A 19,262-nucleotide genomic window follows, 5' to 3' on the forward strand; every position below is an offset into this window, starting at 1 on the left:
CCTGACCCAGTATTAGTATGGTGTTCCTAATAAAGAATGTAATTATAAACAATCTGGGAGGTAATAAACTAAGAATGGATTAAAAGATGTTGATTTTTGATCTGCTGCTTCTAAAAAAGTTTTTCCCAAAGAATTCCTCCACACAATTTTCAATAATGAAGCATTTATTCAAATATTACACGAACAATTGAAAGATAAATGTCAAGTGCAAATATTGCATCTTAGCCCAAGACGGTGCAAGTAAGATTATATAAATACAGCTGAAAGCATAGTGTCAGTTCATCCTGAAACTCCATTTTCCATGTTGAGAAACTCCTGAAAACCACATTACAGAAGCAGAATTACAAGTCTGTTATGTTTCTATCACAGTAATCACAGGGATGTAATAGTGAAACAGAAACGCTATGTAATCTGAACTAATAAGATGAATATAGCTCCTTGAATGAATATAACATAGATTCAATTTTAATGTCATCAAACACCAGGTTAACTCTTGTGGTGTGGCGTTTCTCCCAGACTAAACCGGCGCCAGGATATCATCTTCAGTTACCTTCAGGCAGCTCGGTGAAGGTGAGCGGTTTGTCAGCGTCTTCCCTCTTTGATGCTCTCTGTGTTTCATGTAATCATGAATGAGTGAGTCAGCATCGTCCTGGCTGAGGAGCACATTAAAAGAATCTGATGTGAAGGACTCAAATCATACATTTGAAAAGGTCTACATTAAATTTCAAGCCCTATATAACCCAAAAACTACATCAATAACTTAAAATGAAATTAAACCAAATACTGAAACAACATTATAGCTCAATGAGAACCCAGAGCACAGTTCGTTCAGTTTTCCTGCCTACAGGGATGAAGTTGACTGAGAAAGGCTGTTCCTTTAAATGTTGGTTAAATTTAAAGCATCACTCACCACAGAAACACCAGCTATAGCAGAAACAATGCAAACCATAATTAGTATCGTAACTAACATATTATTTCTATGTTTTTTAATCTGTCAGAACGTTGCCATCCATGATTGATTAACTATTCTCTACTCACTGTCCTGTACCTCTTAGTTCTACTGACGCGCAAAGACAAACAGAAAGAGAGAAAGAGGGAGGGAGGGAGAGGCAGGTTTTATATCAGAAGATGTGGACACGTCACCATAAATCAGTTCTCAATTCCAGTTTATGGTCAGTGAGGTCGGTGAGTGATGTGGTAAGAGCAATATGTCAGAGGAATATTAAATGAATGCAAATGTGTTAACGTTCACACCAAGTCACTATGTCAGTTTTTCTTCATCAACTTAGATCAGAAATGTTTATGTTGCTTTCCTCTGATATTTTGTGTTGGAAAAAAATAACAAATGAGATAAAGAAATACGTACCAGTTCTGGCTGATCAGGTAGTCCACCAGGCTTTTCACCTGGTTAGCCTGGCCACTTGACACCATGAACTGCTTCAGATACTTGAAGTGTTTGGTCTTCAACAGTTTCTGGTGCTGACCATTTTGGCTGATGAACGTTAATACAGTCTCCCTGACCTGAGGGGTCATTAAAGGTAAAAATGTAATGTCATATAATAATGTGATACAGTAAAAATGAAATGAAAAGAAACGGCAATAAAAGTTGCACCAGACATCCCTTTTCTTTACATTTATAGTTTCCAGCAGCACACGCTGTTACACACATTCAATATCTTTACACCATCAGATCCATCTAACATTGTTTCCTGTTTACTAAGACTTAGCTACAGTTACCCAGAAACATCAAAGTTTACAAAATATGTAAATATGCAATAGATATACAGTACATACACTGTATATGCTTGGTACATAATATTCAGTCACAGGAACTGTTACAACAACAGCGGTGTACTCCATTATATTTAAAATTGAATTAAATTATTGATTAAAATATGTTAAAAAATGTATGTGTGGTTGCTATTTAAAATACATGAAAAACGGAGACAGTGAAAGCTACAGCTGAAAATACAAAGGATCAAAGATGTGGAGGTGTTGAAAGTGTGAGTGTAAGTGCTGAGTCATGAAAGCAGCTGAATTGTCAATTTGTAGAGCGAAAGATGAAAGTAGTTGAAATTCACATTTAACCTAAATTCACATCTAACCTGTGAGGGGATTCCAGCCAATTCCCCAGTGTTCATAAGATCTTCCACCTGCTCAAGGACGGTGACCGGGTTACAGACAGACAAGAAGCCCTGGGAACAGCAAGAAGACAATAATGGTCGGGACAGTGTGATTGTAATTAAGAGTCACAGATCTTCCAAAAGGTTATTTCTAACATGTTGTATTAACATGGACACACTCACCTGGATCTGCTGAGCCTTTTTGTCGGCACAGGGGATAAGAAGGAGAGTTCCCAGGGCAAAGGCAGGCAGATTGAACTGTGCGAAGCGATTGGCAATTCCTATCAGGTCCAGATTCAACAGGAAAGGGCACCTTGGGAAGAAAGCACCACATATACAAACAATGTCACGTGCAGACAAATACTGTTGTGTACAGATAAGCAGCACAACAGATAGAATATATATAAGGCGTCAAGCTGAAGCTAATTTGCAGCCCCTATCCCTGGTTAGGCTTTTAAATAGTAAATGACTGAACATGAATAAAGCGTACTTGATGAGGAGAACAAAGGTCCTGTAGAGTGTTGCCTGTTGATCAGGACTCAGAGGAACAGAAGCTGTCAGCAAGAAACAGATAAGACAGTCAGCACTGAAGAGCTACAGTGAACAATGACAACATGTATATCATCAAAAATGCAAACACAGTAATAATGATGATACATAATGATCAGATACCATTTCTGTGGATTTCTGGACATATTTCTATAACTGAATATTGCCATTCAGCATCAATTATTCTACCAAAAATGTTGTATAATAAAACATAAGTCAGCATCAAGACAAATAAATCCATGTTGTTTGTGAACAGACTTGAATTTGAGTGTTATAAATCAAGTACCTGAGACAAAAGGTGCCAGTATCATACTCCTCCAGGTCCTGGAGAAACTAGCAATCTGGGAAAAATACAGAATAAAAGAAACACTATCTTAGAAGTGTATCTTCATTATCACACATTTTTCCAGGTCATATTTCAGCAGTGATGTTTTTATTTTAAGCTTCAACAGGATATCCGGTGGTATACTGGTAAAGAAGCATGTCATTTAGCTGCAATAGTTGAATTCTGGCCACATCAAACACAACTGCCCCAAGCGGCTGAATATCAGAGCAGTGGCTCTCTATGAGTCATGTTTATTTTGATGTTATTTTACTAACAATTAAGACAATCATACACTTTGGGACTACATTTTACTGAATGCATTAAAATAACACAGGAAATGCAAACAAGTTTCAGTTCTTTCAAGTAATGAGCTGTTACCTCCCACAGAGCAGGCACACCCACTACTGCCTCTAACACCTTCTGGAGGTGACTGATCTGAAGAGAGGAAACACATATATGCAAGTTTTTTTTCAAAACACATAGCTGAGCCGTCTTTATTTAATGTATTTATGTATGTTGAGCAGTCCATCCCTATCAAGAATTTTACAAAACCTGGAAATAAACTAAAGACAGACACATCACATGAGTGAGATATTGTGTTTAATTTTCTTTTACTTCTTGAAACTGAGAACTTCCTTGTGCATGTCTCCTTACCAAGTTGAAGCCAAGCAGCTTCTGAAGCAGACTGTTCCACAGTTGGGGGTCGTACACCTGATACTCCAAACACAGGTCTGCCACCAACCGCACTGCCTGAAATGAGGTGGGTGAGTTTGTGTGCAAACAGCCTGCGTGCTGTGTGTAACATTTCTCACCTAGTGAAGCAAAAATAGAGTAGCTGCAATAGTTTTAATGTCAGAAAGTACCTGTGGCTCATGACTGTGGTTCTTCCACAACCCTTTAACCAGGCCTTCTTTGGGACTACTGAGGAAAGACTGCACCGTGTAGGGGATGTTTAATGCCTCCAGTTGGGAGACAAACATATAGCACTTCAGGTAATATCTGCATGGAAATATAAAATGCAGAGGCATTGCTGAAAATCAACAAATCAACATAAATCAACTTCAGTTCATACAGTTAAACAGTTATCATGCCCTCATACTGGATTTTGGTCCTGGGGATCTGTAACCGAGCCTCCAGAGTGTCTGAATCGGTGAGGCGAACGAGACAAAGCAGAGCCCGAGTCCGATGGCAGAAGGTCAGACGAGGCCCAGAGGAGCTGAGGGGCTACAAGAGAAAATCCGAAAACAGACATCAGCCACTTTTTCTTGACACTTTGTCCAGTAGCGACTCAATGCACTTTATTCCTCACCCAGGTTTCGGCAGACAGGATAGGGTTTAGAAGACGGACAGCATCATCCATGGGGCAAGATTGCAGCATGTACACCACCCTGAGGACATTTAAACAAAACAAAACAAAAACAAAAACAAAAAACAGATCCAACACATTTTGGTGTTACAGCTCTTCCCCCAGTAATTGTGGTTGTCAGAAATACAGTGACATTCAACCTAATAAACAGTAAAATGCCACTTTCATTCTTCAGACAGGCAACTGAAAAAGACAGTTGTACGCTAGACATACTATTGTACTGCACATAGTAGTGTCATGAAAAATGTATTCTACCAACAGATGAAACCAATTCATATCCATGTAATAATTTCAAAAGAAAGAAAGCAAAGTCAAAGTGGAAAAAACCTTGTACTTTTTTGATTGAATTTTGATAATTAAAAAAACATAATTAAAGTGTATTCAGATGCAAAATGCTGAAGAAAAAAAAAAAAAAAAAAAGACAGTGATGTCTTTACCTCATTAAGTCTGGGTCCTCCTCAATGTTGCTGACACATTCATGATTGCCAATATCCTTTATCAATAAATAAATAAATAAATAAATACTTCAGTTAAAATTCTACACAATGGACACAAATTTGATAAAACACAAAGCAACTAGATGAAAAAGGAAATGGACAGAAACTGTGAGGGGTAGGCTAAGACAAAGACAAACCTTGGCAACAGCAGGACCTGTTTTACAGATCCACTTTTCCAACATCATGTTTCGGATTTTCAGGAGATCCACATTGTTGACTGTGGCTATCTCCTTAACCGCAGCGTGTATGTCTGAGACAGAGACAAATGAAAATCAAGTTAAAAAGACCCCACATTGTTGATGACTTGTTCCCAGTCATAAGCTGTGAGGCAGGATAGTGTAGTGTTATTAAGTAGATAATAATTTATAACTGATTGTAAAACAATTCAATGTCATGGAAAGCAGTACAAAGCAAAATGGACTATATATATATATATATCCAACCATCTTGAAAAGTCTTCAAGTGCTGACCTGGGTGTTCAGGTCATAAGAAAATAAAAGCCGATCTCATAGAGGAACTTTCATCTTCTTCAGCTTCTAAAGCAGGCTCCTGTATTGTTCTTACCGGGATAAGTTTGACCCCCTGAGTCTCTGTAGCGCTGCTCCACGCTGCTGTGCTCATACAGGGCCACGATGAGCTTGGCTGGCAGCCCAGTCAGTTTCAGATGCTCTGGGCTGTTCAGCTGGCTGGCTATCAACATATTCTCAGTAGCCGAACGCTGGAACTGCATTTTCAGCTTGGAAAGAAAGGTCTTCCCTCTGGCCCGCGCTGCCTCCTGCTTGAGATCAGAGGTGAGTAGATGAAAAACAAATCCCAAAATGTATAAAAAAAACTTTGGAGATTTGGGGCATTTTTAAGTTTGATAAAGTATATTTCTCCAGGTGAAAAACACTGATACAGACCTCAAGGTTTGGATCTTTCAGCCACGCATCTCCAAGAGCCAAACAGAACCTAAGGGACTGAGTTTTCTCATAGCCTGTGAAGAGCAGGAAATGAGTCAGTGTATACAGTGTATGTACAAACATACCATCAGTGTAGAGTAGGGACTAATCTGCAGGTCAGACCTGGTGGTAGTTCCTGGGTGATCTTGTGGGCTGTGGCAGCAGCCCACTCTAGGCTCTGGATGCAGTGGATGTACTTCATCATGGTCTTAGCCACCTTGAAAGTCTCCTTGTTGTAGCCATGACCGTGACCTTTTTTCCTCTGCTCTAAGAGTAGAGGCTTCATCTTCTTCTCAAACACATGGTTTGCTGCTGACATATATAACTTGTCAAGGCTCACCTGAAAAGAGACGGGAAGATTTGAATAACCTCGATAATGCCAAACTTTATGGATAGTTCTTTAACCTTTGTGATTCTACAGAGTAAGACTGTTTTTTAGATTACTGTAATGTACCTTCATCAGTTTGCTGATCAGAAGAAGTGTAGGGAAAGTCTCCTCACTGAGCTCAGGAGCTAAACACAGAAATGTTTTTTAGTTTCCTCAGTCTTAACACATCAACAACACAAAAAGTCCTAGATGGCAGGCACAGTCACAAGTGTTTAAAGTTTCATCTATCACCCACTTGATCAACTCAACTGTAGTCTGATTTACACGTGGTTAAGAATGATGTTATGAAATGATGTTAGGACCTAAAATTAATTAAGAATATTTCCTTCCTGTTAGGTTACACCTGACACCAACAAACAGCCAGTGCAGATCTAATAAAATCAGTTATCAGTAATCATCATCAAGGTAATTTGAGTTTGTCAACAATAATACCGAAGAATGAAAACAAGAAAACTAACTCACAGATAATCTTCCAGAAATGTTTGGTCTGCAGAAGCAGGTGGAAGGGCAGTCTGCTGTTGGACAAGAGGTTTGGCAGGAGGCTGTTTTCAAGAAGATACGTGTTCTCCACGTCTGATGGAGGGGAGACGCGCTTATAGGATTTCAGGTGCTGAAGGAGGCCCATTGCCTGTGCATTAAAAAGACATGATTGCAAGTCTGCAGAATACTTTTGAAAACAATGAACCATTTAATGTTAAATGTGACAATTTATTTTTTACCTGACTTATAGAAAAGCTGGTCACATTCTCATCTGCAGCTTGTATGATCTTCAGCACTACTTCAATCCTCTCGTAGTTGTAAGGGCTGAGCTGTATGAGAAAGGCATTTTGCAGGTTAAGTGAATAGTCAAACTTAAATTGTATTTGGGATAGAAACACCAAAAGAATTTGACATTACAACAGTTGCAGTGGTGTAGTTTAGACTTGCCATTGCTGTGCTAAATACAGTATGTCAGTAAATCTGGGAAAAATTCAAGTGATCAATCAATTTTCTCAAAATTTATCAGAAAAAACCTTAACATTGAAACCCCCCCCCCAATGCTCAAACCTTGAAAAAGGCAGCACAGAGACTGTCGGTGAGCTCGTTGGTGTTGTGTAACATCGGGATAATCTGCAGGACTCGCTCCAGTGCGTCTGCATGACAAAGAGGCTGCACCTCTTCCTGTCCTGCACCCAGGTCACCTGCACCTTCCTCATCCTCTTGGAGCAGCAGTAAGGTGGTAATGTACTGGTTGATCACACAGTCACGGTCTAAACCAAAGGTGCTGCAGATGTATGCAGAGGGTGACTTTTAGCACAGTCAGGACCCTATTTATATTCGACATTGAAATAGACAAGATAGTGAGTGGCCGACCTGCAGTACTCGAGGATGATGTCTGGGGTGATCTTCCTGTTCTTCACTAGAACAGGGATCAGATTACGCTTCATCTCAGGCCGCTGACGGAACACTGGCTGGATGGATATCTGCAGCACAGCAGGGGTACACATGTTAAATGTCCAGTCATGTGAGAGACACCAAATGTCTTTTGCCTTGGCCCTGGCCCTTGAGCTTAAGTGCTGCATTACCTCTAATTTGCCAAGCTTGATGCCCCACTCAGCATCAGTGATGACCGAAAGAAACTTCTTTTGCTCCTCTGCTTCATCGTACAAGCAGCAGAGATTGGCCCCGATCTTGGCCACAGACTGAAAGAAAAAAAAGAAAAAAAAAAGAAAAAAGAAATAGAATAAATAAATAAATAAATAAATAAAAAATAAAAACACAATTGCTGATTAGATTTGCTGAATATAATCTATCTATATAATCCATATAAAATGAATATAGATGGGAATGTACATAAACAGGTAGATGTTTATAAACTGTTTTCTTCGACAAATTGCGAGATGTTTGGTGATGTCTGATCTTAAAACGCTTATGATTATGACCTCAATCACAAAAGGTCATAAACTGTGAATACGATATTTAGTAATTGAATGGTAATTTATTGCTGCAAGCAGGATTCAACAAATACAATACATACAACAAAAAGGGTTCACAATAAAATAAAGAGGAACAGTGATCATATGGCCTACCAAGATTTTGTCATAGTTTTGCCAGGTGTTGTCAATAACCTTCCACAGTATTTTGAAGACTTCTGCTTTGGAGAGAAGCGTACAGAGTCCAATCGCAAATTCATGATCGACCACTCTCCAGTTGAACACCTGCAGCACACAGAAAATGGAGATACAGTTATTTATCCATTAAATCTGCTGCTACCCTCTCATGACAACGGATTCAGCAGACTCACCTTGTTCAAAAGGGCCACAGCCACAGCATTCACAGAGGATGTAGTCGTCTTTCGGAGATCATTCAGGCATATATTGTACTTCTTAAGCTCTTGGCTGTCATAAAGCTGAGAAACAAACATTACAAACATAAAATAATTTACTTAGTCTCACTGGCAAGTAGCTAAAGCTATAATGAGAGTATAATTGGTCCAGAAACACAAATGGCAGTGGCACTCACAGTACCACTGGACATGTTCCAGTCATACCTGCACACATAGCTTTATGTCCATGACATTAGAGGTGACATGCTGCAGGCAGCTGCCGTATAAGTTGACCAGCACTCTGAGGGCCAGCTCCAGCTGACTGCACTCTTGTAACATCTGTAACATGTTGGTCAGGGGGCCCAAGAGGGGCTGCAGGTAGTTTGAACCTACACGTGGGCCAAGCAAGACACAAGGTGAACTTCCAAAATTACAACTTTAAGAAGAAAAAAAAAAAGTATCTTCTTAAATACCTACCATCCTCAAATGAGCAGTGTGACAGACAGGAACAGTCCAGTGGGTACAGTTTGGTATCTGCAACAATGGGAATAAATTAGCATAGCAGCTGATGATACCAACCAGCTGCAGAGTGCCTGTGGTGATGAAATCCTAGAGAGATGATAAATCTAAGAATCTTCCTACCCCCAGAAATAGGCAGCAGACAGTTGGTAATTTCATACTGAACAGGGAGCACGGATACTGGGTCCAGAACAATGCAATCTTCCTTAAAAACATCCTGGAAACTCCACTGAGAATATGGATCCTTTTCTGCCTCCAAGGTCAAATCCTGTGACATTACACAATTAAAACAGAGTTTTTTTTAATGCATTCTGTTAATTTGTGAAAAAGAACAATTAATTATATATAATGTAATTGTAAATGTAAATTTTATGAAAAAATGTTCTTGGTTATTTGTTTCTTGGACAAATTTATGGGAAAAATCACATTAAATAGGAAGTCATTAACTGTAAATGCACAAACTTACACTTGAAAATTATGTCTGATATGGCATAATTAATAATAATGGCTCTAAGAGCTTTCACCTGGTAGATTTCTAGATATTAACTTGTAAAATATAAATACTGATTTAAATGTCTGCAGACAAAGAACACATCAAGTACAAACCAGATGAAAATAAAGTAAATGAAGTGTCATTCTATGTGAAAAAGATGAAATACTGACCTTGGCTATAAAGCCATAGTTGTCCGATAACTGACACTGATGATAGACATCCATAGCTATCCGAGTGCACTTGCAAAGCTCCAGACAGTCAAGGAGCAAATCTGTAACGATAATAATAATAATTACACCAACTTTAGGGAATTTGCAGCTTACAAATGATTTGAAGCAATAGAGAACAGACAGACTCAGAACCCACACAAGTTCTCATGAACTATTTAGCCTAGATGCTGTTTCAAACTGTCAAAAAGTGTCATTCCCTTTTGTCCTGAATCTTTAACAAAACCAGATAAACTATTGCAAATAACTTGGAAAGAATGATTTTTGCTTGTTCTACAGCCATGCTGTTTGATTTGTAGATAGTACTTTTTACTGTGCTTACGCTGAGACTGAAGACAAATTTCCAGTCTAGTTTTCACAACAAATGTTTTTTTTTTTTTTTTTACTGTAAGATCCCTGCAAATAAACAAAGACCAAAAGTATCTAATCTAATAGCTGATTTGCATAACAGCTATGCTCACCAACGAGAAAGTTTTTGAACATTATTGATGTTTACACATGTTGTTTACCTGAGTGGCACACAGTGATGGCCTGGCAGGCCAGATCGTGGATGACTGCTGGCAAGTCCATGTTATTGGGAATCACCATGGGAACATCTGCCTCCAGCATCTGGCATAATGTCTTGGCAGCAGTGAACAAAACTTTCCCTGTGCTGTTGTTATAGTGGTGTTCATACAACTCACTGAAGACACGAAAAAAGGAGGAAAACAAACATAGAATTAAAAGATTACAACAGCAGGCCCTATCAGTTTCCTATGTTCATACTCTCGGCAAAGCGTCCACACATGCAAACCTGAGGATCTTGAGGGCCTTGTCCACCTTGCCCACTCCCAAAGCTCGCAGGGCCAAGTCAGACCAGAGCTCCTGTTCACTGCGCTGCAGCTGTCTTCCTAGGCGACGTAAGCCAGCTTCCGTGGAGATAGTCTTGGTCTTGCCATCTGGATCATTAGCCACAACTGGAGTTGTCATAGCCTTCCCCTTAGATGAAGTGCGGCCACGTGTGTTTTCATAGGCTGTGATGTGATGCTCCTGGATCTGTTTTCTGATGTTTGAATCCTCATAGTTGGAGGGGGTGAAGAAAACATCAAAGTCCTCCTGAAGAAATAGACAAAAAGGCTACAGATCAATCACCAAAGAACAGATGGAATGACATTCAAAAACATTTCCTAAATGCAGCTCACCTGTAGGTGGGCGATTGCCTTGAACATGATGAGGTTGTTCTCACACTCCAAGCTTTTAAGGGCATCGTCTGCAGAAGACATGAGACCTGGTATCACTCTTGGATGCTCAGGTGGACATTTATATCAATGTCTGCTGTTTTGATATCATTACAGGTGACACAAATAAAAAAAGGTGTTTTGAAAGCATCTATTCTGTGATGTTCTGCTGCTACAGATTGCAAACTGCACTTTCCTGAAGCATCAAACACATGGAATACTGAGCCTGTAGTCAGCTAAAGTCCTGGAGAGGTATTCATTGACTTGCTCACGACAACAACGAGGCACAGAAAAAAAACGATTTTGAAACTCTGACACTTTGCTGCTCATGTTTTAGAACTGAGTAAAATGAAAACTTACGTTTTTGGATTATGTGCAGGTATTTCAGAACCTCCACCATCACCTGAGCTATGACCATCTGGTGCTTCTTGTGCTAGTGGAGTCAGACCATGAGAAAGTGAAAGTTCAGATGTACAAACTGATTTAATGAACAGTATGCTCACCATAATGCTGTTCCACTTTTTATGTTCAGAGCTTGAGATGGCAATTCATTAATACACACACACCACAACCCGTTAAATTTCATGTATGATCTACTATCAGGCATATTTGCACTGTGTATGCATCATGATGAAAACCCTGTTATATCAGATCAGATATCTGTGAGTGGCAGCAGAGATGCAACATTGAAATGTCTTTTACTGCAAAGCAAGAACTACCTTTGGTTTTCTAAAGCATCTTAAAGTACAACAACATATGACTTAAGTAGTCTTGAAATGTAATTCATAAAATTGATAGTTGAATTACAAGTACCTAAAACACAAATTAACTTTTATTTCAAGCACATGCCATGTTCCCTCTCCTCACCTCGTCAGAGATGTGGACTTTGTCCTCCAGCTGCAGCCTAGCCCAGGATGTGAGACGCTCAACCACACACTCCGCCTCTAAGGTGGACAGCCTCTTCAGGACAGTCATGCATTCCTCAGTCTGAAAGCAGCACAAAAGACTTCCTACCAACATGCCAAGAACGCAGAAAAGCAAAATGCAAAATATAAATTTGGTGATTTCAAATTTCTGCATAGATTAGCAAACCTTGCTGTGGCCAATCAGCTGGATGAGATACAAGTAATTTATTTGCGAGGTTGGAAGTTTGTATGCCTCAGCTAGTGTCAGGGAGTCCTCTAAAGACATTGGCAAGTCTTGCTTCAGGATGTATCTGATCAGTGTCTGGGGAAGACACATAGGAATCAGAAAGCGTAGGTGGGCATAACAGAAGTCATGTGTCACATAATTGCTCACATTAAACTTACCATAATTTGAGTGCTGTTAGAGAGGTTGAAGTTGCGGATCCCGTAGCCCCTGAGGAGTTTCCTTATCTCCATCAGACGGTAGCTCTCCTTTAAAAGCTCTTGTCTGGAGGATCAATCAGATAGAAGAGAATCATATAAAGGCTGCTGATGTTAATCAATGTTGTTACTAATGGTAATGATTTCAAGGTGAGGACAATGTACACATACTTTGGTCCATCCATCTCTAGGTACTGCTGAACCAGTTTTTCCACCACATTACTCCAGGGTACTACAGCTTTCTGCATGATCTCCAGCACAGCATCCACCATGAGCTGGCAGAAAATACAATAATGTGACATTTCACATCTCCAAGATCAAATTTTACTGTTTTTCACCATCTTATTTTCTGTTTTTTCCGCTGTTGTCATGGCAGGTTGTCGTTCAAATATTTGTGATCATCAACCTTGATTATATTGTGAACTGTGTGTAAGTGTAGTGCTGTTACGAAACTTACATTAGTATCCGTGATGCAACCTAGTACAGCCACTGCTTTGGCTTCCCATTCCGTGAAAAGTGTTGTGGTCTGAGAACTGCAGCGCTCCAGCAGATCCTAGTGAAGAGGAGAAACAAAGGGGCATTATAGCGCATTTGGAAAATGAAATGCGAGCCCCCAACGGGTTTGGCTGTGGTGGAGTTTTACCTTAATGTACTGTAGAAGTAGCTCATCAAAAGGAATCTCATGCTCTTCAGCATACGGCAGGATGCTGTTTTCCACTGTGGCAGCGATCAGCTCTGGAGCCGGCACTTTGTCCAGCATGAGAAATGCAACACTCCGTACACTTCCCTTTCAAATTAACGGAGGAAAAAATGTATTAAAATAGGAACAACAAAACAACACCCACTCAAAATGTACTAAGAATAAACACCATTCATATACGTGATAATCAACAACAATATGATGTGATTTTTGGCAACAATGCCACAATACATTTAGAGAGTTTATTTCATGTTTTTTTTGTAATCATCACTTTCATAATACAATTTTATACCTCTAGTCATCTACTGACATCCAGAGAAACAGATGAACATTGCTTTAAGTTTCTGCATAATTCTTTTCATTGCTATTTTATCCACTTTTTGTAAAAACATTTAACCCTATAGTTAACTGTAGCCTGTAGCCCATAGGATGCATCAAGCTTGTTTGAAGCTTGGGTGTAATTAAAATAATTATAATACATCACTAATAAAAGACAAACCTTCTCAAAGACTGAAAGTGAAAGTCTGCAGTTGTATTTATGGTGGAGGTCCAGCAGTTGACGGAGGTTGGACACCAGGGACTTGAGGTTCTCCACCTCTTCTGCACTGTAATTATCATCCTTATAAAAAAAAAAGAAGATACAAACAAAGATGGACCACATAAAGTCAGGATAATTACGTTCCATTACATGCTCACAGGTAGACATTATTGTAAAAGTTCACACTCTGAGTCATAGAAAACGAGAAAATGTGGCTAACTTACAGATTTCATCCATGTCCATAAAGATGGAAGTCCAAGCACTGCCAAGTCCAACCCGTTCTGTGGCCAAGCACCCTGGAGAAAAATGTTACGTTATACAACTAATTAAATAAAATAAAAAATAAACTAACCCTAAAAGTAATCTAAGATATATAATGAGTGGACTGTGGACCACATTTCCCCCAACTTTATTTATTTAGCAGTTAATATGATGTTACTGCTGCTTTTTTATTTACCTTTTCTGTTAGCTCCAGATTCCTTGCCCTCTGCTCTAGCCATCTCGCCAGGATTTTCTATGGGCACATAGACAGAACTTTTACTACTGAAATCATAACACAATATGGTGAAGATGAGAGTATTTTATGATTGAGTGAATGTATCCTACCTGTCTTGCTGGAAGCACTCTTCTCACAAAAGGAACAAAAACTGTCCTAAACCAAGGACAGAGGTCTTGGGATGGCAGGTCCTCCGGGATGGCACTGAGCACATCTTCAAGCTTGCTCTCATCAAACTCCGCTGCAAACTCTCCCTGTCACAAAAGCCAGCAGTAAACAACATCACAACTTACACCCACACTACGATATTTCTCACACAAAGTTTGTTTTATTTGGTCATTTTCATTGAATTTATGCAATAGTATTATCTTGCAATATTTCCTTAAGTCGCTGATATAGTATATGTACACTACAGTGATCATGAGATACTTTGTACATTCATTCTGGTGAATGGACTGAAGCACTTCTGATTTAATTAAATCAGAATTGCTACCTCGTATCTGAGCCACAGGAGTTGTGCGCCCTTCATGTCTCCTTCTCTTAGGTGCGTCAGAATGTCTCCTAAATTGTCAGTGCTGTTCAGAAACTCAATCCAGGCAATTCCACTATGGATGACAGAGTAACATACTCACACATTAATACATGTAATGGACAAACCACATTATGGAAATGTTACGTTATAACACAAAAATAAAGTACTGGAAACTGAACCTACTTGAAATTTTCCAGGCCGTGCAGACTACAGAACGTCGCCAGCCTGGCCAAAGCCTCTTGGATTTGTAAGGAGGAGTATCGTGTGGCAGCGTGGTTTAGCATCTTCTCCGCTGTGTCAAAGGTTGGCCATGGCGCTTTGAGGCAGTATTCCACCACATACTGCTCATCCTAGGCAACATAAGAAAATTAACCTGTTAGTAAGGGGTTGATACTTGATACCAATTTTAATTTGCTAAGACTAACTCAAAAACTTGTGTTTCATCAGCAGGTACGAGTACTCAACGAGGCTCCAAAACAGCATTGTTACACTCACTGTGATCTTCATTAGGTTGGTTTTAGCCTCGTCCACAAGTTCAGACCACACGTCCTGTCCATAACCACCCACCGATGCAGAGGCCAGCTGCTCCAGCACAAAGTCAAGCTTCACCTTGTAAACAAGCTGAGCAAAAATAGGGCTGTTAGTTGTGTGTGGCTGCAGTCAGGGTAGAAAATTACCACCAGCTGAACCACCATTTTAAAGTACTACTTTTGAAGTATTTTTCTACTTTTAAATCATACTTCTCTGGTGAAATAGCAAACATCTTTCATTTTACTGCCCATTAAGGCCAAAGAACAAAAAGCCCACATCAGTCACATGAATTTCACAGCTCTTTACAAGAATGACAGACAAACATAAACTTACTTCTAAATCCAGCTCAAATGTGATGGCAAACTTTTCAGCCTCTTCAAACATGTGTTTGTGAAGAAGTCTGCTAAGTCTGGGAATAATAGAAAAGTAAAGTAAATTAGATTATACTGACATGGTACACATTACGGTTGCACAAACTGCAACTACTGTAGAAAAGTGTCCAGGAATTAAAATGAGGTACCTGTTTTCAGGAAGCGCCTCTGTGAAGCATCTGACAACAACAGAAGATATGGGCTCTCCTCGACTACTTGAACAAAAAAAAAAACAAAACAAAAAAAACCCATAATATTATAAAACCATCACCTTGACACTCAAGTTGTATCTTAACATCATAGTAATTATATAAAACCTTTCCTACCTTTCTGGGTTCTGACAAATCCCCTCAACCAAATAAATTGTGTCCTGAAAACAGAAGAAAAAATAACTGACTTAAATATGCAGCAACATTAAGTATTAAGTGTTAGTTTAAAAATCCATATAAACAATTTAAGGAGTGGTGATTTTTTTTTTTACCATGTTTATTTTTGTCTGCACAAGACAAGAGACTGAGGAGACATCCAGGGAGTAGCAAATAGTCATGGAGGGCAAAATTCGTATTTGCAGTGAGTTGATCTAAAAAATGAAAAACCAGCAGATGAAGTTCTGAATGGGACTTGAAATAATCATTTATTATACTTTCTTAAAAAGAAGGTGCACTACTACCTGGCTGTTGTCTTGCTTTGTCAGTGCAATCATCTTCATGCTGCCCTTGTCTTGGCTGTAATACATACATTAATTTACATTTTCAACATTGGTTAAAGGCAGCACAGCCCTCTGTATGTTCACAGCTACAGTATGTCATAAAACATTGATACATACGCCATCATGGAGGCGGAGCCACATTCTGTGGTGAGTTCAAAGTCATGAATGGCAAGGTCTGGCCAACAGTGGATCATGACAAGGAAATGCAGGTCCCAAAGACTCAGGACATCCTGAGACAGAAGAAAAACACAAAGTAATCCATATGTAAATTTCAAATACTTAATGACTGAATAACATGCACTGGTATATCAAATAGCTCATGGTGATATCACTGAGCTCACCTCAGTGTCAAGAAGATACAAGAGATTCTCCACCACCACCATCTTCCTCACGCCTTTGAAATTATCATAAGGAGATGTTACAATTCTTGCACAACATTTCTATTTATTTTTTTCTTTTACCTGATACTTTGTGTTTCTCTGGATTTTTTCCTACCCAAGGGCTTACCTGGAATTAAGTCACTGTTGACAGAGTGAGCAAGACACATCTTGGCCTGATGATGGTCCATCATCCAGTGAGTCAAAACATTCTCTTTATCCCCCTGTGAAGATAATAATCTTCTGTCACGGCTTTATATAAGGAGTAATTATCAGTTCCAGAAAGGTTTTATATAGGGTTGAAAATTAATTCAAAACTTTGCCTTAATTTTGTGCTAAAGATTGGTTTCAAGTTCATCTTGAAGAGATACCTAGTTTGTGCGTTGCTCTACAGCAGCGTAACTGTTCTGAGAAACAGTAACAAAACAGCAAATCTAATCCTGCGAGAATCTAGATGCAAGTACTGTACGTGAATGCTTAATTTACAATAAACATTTCAAATTCGCTGCTTGTGATTTTTTATTTTACAGAAAAATGAGACATATAACAGCATAGTAATTGCAGGGACTAAAATAAAAGGAGCAATAAATATTTGTTTCCTACTCCATTAGTAGAGTGTCTTATATTTTGTCCTTTAAATATGGTTTCAGTGACATGTAACCAATGTTCATAACTGCAGGTTGTAATAAATTAATAAGACTTTTCTTACAGACACTCACCCCAATCATTAAGTGGATTTCATGGCCCTGGTTGAACATCACTGCAGTACTGCAGCCCTCGTCATGATAATCCTTAGTGGAGCAGAAGTCTATCTTGATGAGAGACTGAAGCTGAATTAAGGAAAAGAATGATTATTTACCTGCTGTTCAAAAAAATTTAATTTGCTAATGCATGGAAAGAAGATTGCCTTAACTTACCTCTTTCAAAACTCCTAAATCCATTTTTTCAATGGCTGGGTTGTCAAAGGAAAAAGGAAAGTTTAAAGTTGGTCAAAAAAGTGGCTCCAACAAAACTTTACATGAGCTGTACATAATATTTTGATACCTGTCTCGATCTTTGCCAAAGCAAGGTTTGTAATGTGGAAAAACCCATCCTTAATGAGAAGAAAGACATGGTACATCCCTGTCAACCAGAAACACATGATTCAGAATTCAGATTCAGAAAAAAAAAATGAGTCAACTAGAGAAAAAAAATATGTTCATGTTCCCAACACACATTACACAATCATTTCTAACAACGGATTCTTCTCATATCCATATAGAAATGTCACCTAAGGATGCCTTGTCCTCTTCTATGATGAGAGAGCGATATGTTTTCTTATCTCCACTGGATGCTTTCTCAACCAAAGCCTAAAAACCCAGAAAATGACACGAAAGACACAAAAAGAATATATCTGTTGCGATCACGTATAGTTGAGTTTTATTCCTCAAGTTTTTGGGATGAAATCAAATAGTATGTAGACGTATAACAATGTAAGGTTAAACACAGAGTGGTCATATCAAGTGTAATCCTGCTCTAGTAGGCCTTATGGATATTAAACAACACTCATACCCTGGTGAGAAGGATTCTCTTGTGTGGAACATAGATCAAATGAAGGTTTCCATTTCTTTCACAGACCAACAGAAACTGTCCCTCCAGGCACACATCAATAGCATCCACATCAGTTTCTGAAAAATAAATCTTAGTATTAATGTAAAATAGTTACTGTGACAGATCAAACTTGCATTATTAGAAGGATATAATAAAATCAGGTATGCAACCTTTACAGCAATCTCAAAATGATTTTATTTTTGTTATAAATGTATATATTTATATATGTTGATAAAGAGAAAGCAATGTCCACAGCCATCTTAACAAATTCTTGGACCAGCTGATTTGGATGCAGCCACACAGTCATCTCAAGAAGAAACAAACTGATATCTGACAGATTGTAAACAGAGTGAAGATGCAAGAGGGGGACATAAAATAAATCTGTATACCAAAGTGAAGAAGCAGCAGGATGGTCTGATAGCTCTGGTCAAACAAGATAACTGTCTTGTCAGAAACAACAATGCTCCAGTTTGAACCACTGGAGGCGGAGAGACGGGGATCTGCCTGCACCTGCAAGAATCAGGGCAACATACCTTCATAACACCCAGTATTCTTCGCTAACACAACACCCCTGGATGTGAGCGTGTAGTAAATACGTGGTGGAACAGGGATACTAGAGCATGTTCGCGTTCGTATACATTAAAATACTGAATTTAAACATTACCTCATTGGGAGTGGAGATTTTGACCAGAGTATCCACCTGATACAAGCCACTACAGTTTTCCTCCCTTGACACACTCCCCAAACGGACAGTGTTTGTATCCTCGTTGGTCAGAAGTTCAACGTCGCTCCACGTCGCCATTTCGTGAAGCTTCACCTTACACGGAAGAAAAGTGATCTTTTATTATCGTGATACAAGTATGCCTCGATACGAGTCGTTCAAATACTTGAAAATGCGATCGATTAGCTCGGCTAGCTAAGTTAGCATTATCTAGTAATTCAATTGTCTTTCATTGACAGCTTCATGTTGTGATAACGATAATGCTAGCAGTTCAGGTGACAGTTATAAAACCAACTAAATTTAAAATGAACTGCTGATATCTATGAATAACGGCGCATTGGCGAACAATAGTGTATACAATTGATAATAACTCACCGCTGAAATATATCAGACAACCATAA

General features: G+C 39.0%; 1 protein-coding gene across 1 annotated transcript; it reads right to left on the reverse strand.

Annotated features, from left to right (window-relative positions):
- Positions 1–173: 173 nt before the first annotated feature.
- Positions 174–19,258, reverse strand: kntc1 (kinetochore associated 1). Its single transcript, XM_022757813.1, has 62 exons — positions 19,237–19,258; positions 18,805–18,957; positions 18,530–18,650; positions 18,102–18,217; positions 17,821–17,899; positions 17,595–17,672; positions 17,468–17,502; positions 17,270–17,380; positions 16,681–16,774; positions 16,515–16,567; positions 16,291–16,403; positions 16,135–16,189; positions 15,946–16,044; positions 15,791–15,834; positions 15,614–15,676; positions 15,427–15,502; positions 15,058–15,183; positions 14,746–14,912; positions 14,524–14,635; positions 14,141–14,284; positions 13,992–14,048; positions 13,759–13,830; positions 13,496–13,615; positions 12,940–13,083; positions 12,754–12,849; positions 12,468–12,571; positions 12,261–12,363; positions 12,043–12,177; positions 11,818–11,937; positions 11,311–11,383; positions 10,915–10,982; positions 10,527–10,828; positions 10,243–10,415; positions 9,677–9,777; positions 9,137–9,281; positions 8,972–9,028; positions 8,720–8,883; positions 8,474–8,578; positions 8,259–8,387; positions 7,755–7,871; positions 7,543–7,652; positions 7,237–7,453; positions 6,909–6,998; positions 6,652–6,817; positions 6,256–6,314; positions 5,925–6,141; positions 5,763–5,836; positions 5,425–5,635; positions 4,998–5,110; positions 4,801–4,856; positions 4,307–4,385; positions 4,097–4,221; positions 3,861–3,996; positions 3,652–3,747; positions 3,376–3,432; positions 2,959–3,013; positions 2,614–2,677; positions 2,307–2,436; positions 2,106–2,195; positions 1,367–1,521; positions 551–653; positions 174–315 (listed from the first exon to the last, which is right to left on the reverse strand). Exons 2-62 carry the CDS (start codon positions 18,940–18,942, stop codon positions 280–282), a joined length of 6,648 nt encoding a protein of 2,215 aa, XP_022613534.1. The 5' UTR covers positions 18,943–18,957; positions 19,237–19,258; the 3' UTR covers positions 174–279.
- Positions 19,259–19,262: the final 4 nt, after the last annotated feature.

The sequence above is a fragment of the Seriola dumerili genome, unplaced genomic scaffold (genome assembly GCF_002260705.1).
Source record: "Seriola dumerili isolate Sdu_G_001 unplaced genomic scaffold, Sdu_1.0 BDQW01000290.1, whole genome shotgun sequence".
Lineage (NCBI taxonomy): Eukaryota > Metazoa > Chordata > Actinopteri > Carangiformes > Carangidae > Seriola > Seriola dumerili.